Genomic DNA, 6,000 nt, shown 5'->3' with positions numbered 1-6,000 from the left:
GTGACAAGAGGCTTTCTCTGGCCTGTGTGCTGACTCCTCCATGGTCTGGCCAGGTGGCAGGTTCCTTGGGAGGCCAGTCAGTCACACCAAAGCTTGGCTGTCCCTTTTGCCCCATGATCTGGAATGTCCCCTCTCGGGGGAGCGCCCGGCTGGCCTAAGCAAAGGCCTCCCCTACCAGACAAGGGCCGACCGGAGTAGGAAGCAAGCTTTGGGCGTAGATGGAAGCTTCCCAGGACTTCAGAGAAGAAGGACTCAGCAAGGAGAGAATGTGCAGAGGGGACAAGGAGTGGCAGCTTCAGGAAGGACAGCCAGCACACAGATCTCCATGCCAGGCACTAGACACAGATCAACCCATTACTCCCGCGGGTGGCACTCCCTAAGATCCTGTTGCTCCTAAGATCTGCCCACCTGGCACCTGGCAGTGGCCCTGCCATTCCTCCTCAAGCAGGGCTGAGGATCTCACAAGCAAAAATAAGGGAGCCCAGTGAAATGGAACTTGAGGGAAACAACAAATCATTTCTTAGTGTAAGTATATCCCATGCACTATTTGGGACATACTTATGCTAAAAATTTATCAGTCGCTAACCTAAAATTCAAATTTACCTGGGGTCCTGTATTTCATCTGGCAACCCTATGCCTCCAGGCCAGGGTGCACCCAGGCTCACGGGGCCCAAAGCTCCCACCCTGGCGCCTGGGCCCCTGTCCCTGTGCCTCTCACCTTCCTGCCTCCCACAGATGCTCCGCCCACTTCATAGGGCTCCTCCCACCTGACCTGGCCTCTGTCCTCCATGCTGACAGCCAGGGCAGTGTGCCCAGGAAGGCAGAGCACGGGGCAGAGGGAGGAAGGTGGGTCCCTCCTGTGGGCTGTCCCAGGGGACTCCCTCCCCCGTCCTCCTTGTTGGGGGCAGGTGGTGCCCGGGGTGAGCCCTGGATTTCTACCCAGACAGAGTCAGCTGCACCTGGACCTCTGTGAGATGGGGAGAGATTCGCTGCCCTGCACACTCCCACGGTCCTTCATTCACTCACTCGCCCACTCACCTACTCAGTGCTGAGTCTAGACACAGGGTCCTACCCTCACCCCGGGCACCACCTGCCCCCAAGAAGGAGGACGGGGGGCCCCGTGAGCCTGGGTGCACCCTGGCCTGGAGGCATAGGGTTGCCAGATGAAATACAGGACCCCGGGTAAATTTGAATTTGAGGTTAGCGACTGATAAATTTTTAACATAAGTATGTCCCAAATAGTGCATGGGATATACTTACACTAAGAAATGATTTGTTGTTTCCCTCAAGTTCCATTTCACTGGGCTCCCTTATTTTTGCTTGTGAGATCCTCAGCCCTGCTTGTGGAGGAATGACAGGGCCATTGCCAGGTGCCAGGTGGGCAGATCTTAGGGGCGGCAGGATCTTAGGGAGTGCCGCCCACAGGAGTGCAGGGCTGAGGGTGAAGAGCAGCTGCAGGCCTGGGGCAGACAGGCCCGGAGACCTCAGCATTTGCCCTGATGGACGTGGGGGGGACAGTGCAGCTCAGGGCCTCTTCCAGCCCCAGATCTGGAGCCCGCCCACCCCCTGTCTCAGCTGTCGTTCTCCCGCAGGATAAGGATGGCCAAAGTCCAGCCAGGCCGGCCCCCACCCTGTCCCCACCCTCCCTGGTTGTGCTCCCAACTCCAGCCTTCATCCATGTCCATTCCCACCCAAGCCGCTGCTTTCTGCGCCAGGGCTCCTGGGGTCCCATGTCGGGGAAAGGGCCACACTGGGTCCTCTGTCCCACCTGTCACTTGTCCCGGGGACACAGAGTTGGGCCCATAGGAGGTGTTTGGGAAATGGCCAAGCTGGATACGAAGTTCCTGTTCCCCAATTAAGACAGATGCTTCTTGGGGGAAGGAGTGACTCAGATACGGGCCTCGTGTTCTGTGTGCTGCCCGGCCACAGGTTTTCCTCAGACCCCAGGCCCCTCTGCCGATGACCGAAGTCCCCGTCACGAGAGCTGCTGTCTCCCGAGCCCCCAGCTCTGGGGAGGGCGTTTTCCATGTGTTTTCTCCAGGTCTTGCATCCTTCCTGATGATGGGGGTGAGGGGAGCTATGGCCCCGTTGGACAGATGTGGAGACTGAGGCCGGAGAGGCCACCCAGACAGGAAGTGGTGGAGCATGTTCCCATCCGGGCCTGCCCAACTCTGCATTTTGACCTCCAAGGGCCATCCAGAGGCCGGTGGCTGCCTGAGCCGGGAGCCCCCTTTCCCTGAGGTTCGTTCTGGCCCCAGGACCAGGGATCAGAGATGGGCCTGCTCTTCGAAACTCTGCTCCCCAATCTCCTCCTGAGCCAGGACCAGCAGAAGGTGACTAGCGTCAGGATCCCAGCGGCCATATTCAGTGGTAGCAGTGTGAGGGGACAAAGTCAGTGTTTCCCCAAAGTCTCTGCTCTCAGGAATTCCCCAGAGCACATGTTAAATGCAGATTCCCAGGCCCTGGCTTTGGTGATTCATTAGGCCTGGAGTGGGGCCCTGGAATCTGCCTTTTAACCAGCAGCTGATTTCAAAGCCAGTTCTCTGCCTATCCCCCAAATTCTACTGGCTGAGTCTGCAGAGGGCCAACGGGGTGTGTGTCCAGGGAGAGCGCAGTCTCCTGGGGAGGGAATGCCTAGGCCCCAGGTCTGGCCCTGGCATCTGCATCCTCAGCCCATGCCCCGATGTGGTCAGGAAGGAGGAGAGTGGCATGACCTTGTGTTTGTGGGGTGACTTCCGCATGGTAGGGCCATGGCTAATTCTCGAGACACCCCCAACCTGATGGCCAAGAATGACAGTTTGTCCCCAAATGGGGTTTCCAAGGGGGTTTTCCTACCTTCTCACCCCCTGGGGACTCTCTGAGCCCCAATTTAACAGCTAGCAACAGCTGGTGATTCTCTGGGTTAGAGGAAAAGCCCCTAAATGTTTTGCAACGGCTTCTCACCTCCACCTGCCCTCTCCTGAGCATCCTAGGTGGCTGGGGACTAGCGGGGTAGGGGAAGCTTAGGGTCCCCCAGCCTTATAGTGTGACACTCGCCTGTGCCTGGAGCCAGCTTTGGGCTGGAAGAGACAACAGGCCTTTCTAGAAACCTGGGGTTTGCTAGTGTAGATCCTTAATGGTTCAAGGGGAGGCTCAGAGGCCTGCAACATCAGCACACCTGGGAGCTGGTTAGAGTGATGCTTCGCAGGCAGGCCCAGACCAGCTGACCCCTCAAGATGGCATTCTGTCCCCTGGAGAAAGCACCCTCCCCGCACACACACCTGCCAGGCTCTTTGCGGGGTCGACTGGGGGAAGGGAGGGGGTGCTCACCCAGGGATCAGAGCTTAAGCAGCTCCAGGCAGCTCTGTTTCCTACTCCAACCCCTGGGCACACCCCAGGCCGCTCATCCCTTCAGGGGGCCAGCAGTGAATGAGTTGGCGTCAGGAGCTTGTGGACCTGCGGCCTTTTTCCAGGTCACCAGGGGATGGGGGACAGACCCTTCCTGCCCGTGACAGGAGGGCAAAGGCAGGACTAGGGGCCCTGGCATCTAGACTCTCAGCCCTCTGCTCCTGGCTCGGGGGTCAGGAGTGGGAGAGGGCAGAAAGGAGGGGAGCGACCTTGTCCTGGGCCAAACAAGACTTGCGGGTGGCAAGCCTGCTTTCCTGGGAGATACCTGGGGAGGCCTTACCATCCAGAATCACTACCATGTCTGGCGCGCGGAGGAGGGAAAATCTCACTGCGGTCAGCAGCTTCACCTGTTAAAAGGCAGATTCCAAGGCCTGCACTCCAGGCCTTCCCAATCTCCAGGGCTGGGGCTGGGAATCTGCTTTTAAGAAGGGCCCGGGGGAATTCTTGGGATCAGAGACTTTTGGGAAACACTGGCTTTCTCCCAACCCTAAATGAGGCTGCCCAACACTTGACATTCATTCATTCGTTCGCTTAGCCATCGGACAACTATGGGACATCCACCTCATTCACTGTCCCACCCCACCCCCGTTCCTCCCCGATCTGTGTTCCCAGGCCCCGAGTGCGCCTCTGAGCCCGAATCGTCCCTTCCGTGCTGCCGCTCCGGCTTCGCCCTCCATCCCTCCACTCTGGGCGGCAGCTCTCGCCGAGGTCCCCAGCGAGCCCTGGGCCCGGGACCCTCCCAAGCCCCGCCCCCACACGGGCGGCCGAGCCCACCTCCCCAGCCCGCGGCTGCGCTCTGGGCCCCGCGCGCCCCGCCCCCACCCGAGATTTGCACCGCGGGGCGCCAGCTCGGACCCCGCTGCTCCCCACCTTCCCGGCATCCCGGCGCATCGGCTAGAGGCGGAGCCGGAGCCGGAGCTTGGGCTGTGGGCTCCAGGTGCTCTCTGGGGAGGATGAAGCAGGTAGGGCCACGGGGATGCTGCGGGCAGGAGGATGGGGGAGAGGACGGGAGGAGCCTGCGGGAGCTCCGGGTGGGGTGGTGGGGGGGCGGTTTGGAGCAGGAGGAGGGGAGGGAGAGGAGGAAGGATGCTCGTGCTGGGGCCTGGGCCGCACACCAAATGACCAGGAGGCCTCGGACTGCAGCCGCGGGGGAGGGGCCCCGCCAGTAGAGGGGGTGGGGGTGGGGATGCGCACCGCCTGCCACCCGTGTTTGGTGTCCCCCAGGCCCTGGTGGACGATACTGAGGATGTGTCCCTGGACTTTGGTAATGAAGAGGAGCTGGCCTTTCGGAAAGCCAAGATCAGGTATGTTAGGGCCTGGTGTTTAACAAGCATCGTCCAAAGCTGCATATTCACTTGTTCACATTCACTCACCCACTTATTCATTCATTCATTCAGAATGTGTTGAGCACCTAGTGCATGCCAGGCATGGGGCTAGGGAAATACCCTGGGCGGATCAGACAAGGTCCCTGCCCTCCTGGGGCCTGCAGTCTGGGCTGCAGGGGACTAACAGTGAACAGGCAAACAAAGATGGTAATGAGATAGTTACACAGTGTGAGAAGATTTGGGAGGAAAAATCAGCGGCTGGTGACAAAAGGTGATGTGAAGGCCGCTGGCCCTGAGTGCAGCCAGGGAGGGCCTCTCCGAGGAGGTGGCATTTGCACTGAGACCTGAATGATGAGAAGCAGCCAGCCATGGGAGACTCAGGAGGAAGAGTGTTTCAAGCAGAAGAATAGCAGGTGCAAAGGCCCCAAGGCTGTGTTGGAAGGTCAGAGAAAGGCCCCTGTGTCTGGAGGGTAGTGGGGGGATGGAGAGGGGCTGGCAGGGAGGCTGGAGAGCTAGACAAGGGCTTCAGTTTTTATTCTAATCCTTGCTTCAGCGCCAGACAGACATAGTGTCCTGGGCTGAGTCCCTTGCCTAGCAGAGACCTTGCACATCCCAGAAGGTGGCAGGACTAGGGTGTGAGGAATGACCTATGGACGCTGTTGCTGATGACCTGGGCAGCTACCCATCTAGAAACACAAGCTCAGGCACCCTTACCATCTCTCCTTCCCACCCTCAGAGCCAGCAGGGTGGGGGCCTAGCCCCTAAATGCCATTCCTTTCCAATTCTCTGATCCAAATCCAATAAACCCCAGATTGGAATATGACCCTATGAGTGTCCTAGGGCTTGTAACAAATTGTAACATTGTATTGTAACATAGCATTGTAACAAATGACTCTAAACTCAGCCTAGAAACACTAGAAATTTATTCTCTCACAGTTCTGAGCAAGAGATTCATGAAACAGCCATGTCTGGGTTTCAAGAAGGAAAGACAACTTTATTGTTATTATAGAAACCTAATAGAGACAGGAGAGGAAAGGAATCTACACATAGATGAAGGTAATAGTAGGCAATAAATGAGAATAAGGCAGAGTTACATCAAATCAGGTACTTACAGCAGCCAGCCTCATCAGCTGGGTGAAGTCCCGTGGAGACAGCCGGGCTGAAGTCCCAGGTGAGAGGCCTGGGCAGAGCGTCCTCCCCTCGCTTGAGCCTTCCAGCTGACCATCCCCATAAGGGCCGTATTTATAGGGCAAATGACAGGGTTTGAAATTAAACATTCGTTCGCCTA

At 58.0% G+C, this 6,000-nt stretch overlaps 1 protein-coding gene across 2 annotated transcripts in view; it reads left to right on the top strand.

The window, feature by feature from the left end:
- Positions 1-4,172: 4,172 nt before the first annotated feature.
- The window catches only part of TVP23A (trans-golgi network vesicle protein 23 homolog A), a 28,764-nt gene continuing 26,936 nt past the window's right edge, over positions 4,173-6,000 (top strand). The window contains exons 1-2 of one of the 2 annotated variants that reach the window (XM_032392189.1): positions 4,173-4,349; positions 4,612-4,691. In XM_032392189.1, the coding sequence (XP_032248080.1) occupies positions 4,341-4,349; positions 4,612-4,691 (89 nt within the window). In that variant the 5' untranslated portion in view covers positions 4,173-4,340. The remainder of the gene's footprint in view (positions 4,350-4,611; positions 4,692-6,000) is intronic. The other variant, XM_032392190.1, reaches the window with a different exon arrangement.

This window comes from Phoca vitulina, unplaced genomic scaffold, assembly GCF_004348235.1.
Source record: "Phoca vitulina isolate PV1807 unplaced genomic scaffold, GSC_HSeal_1.0 scaffold66, whole genome shotgun sequence".
NCBI classification, from domain to species: domain Eukaryota; kingdom Metazoa; phylum Chordata; class Mammalia; order Carnivora; family Phocidae; genus Phoca; species Phoca vitulina.
This window is presented reverse-complemented; position numbering and strand designations above follow the sequence as displayed.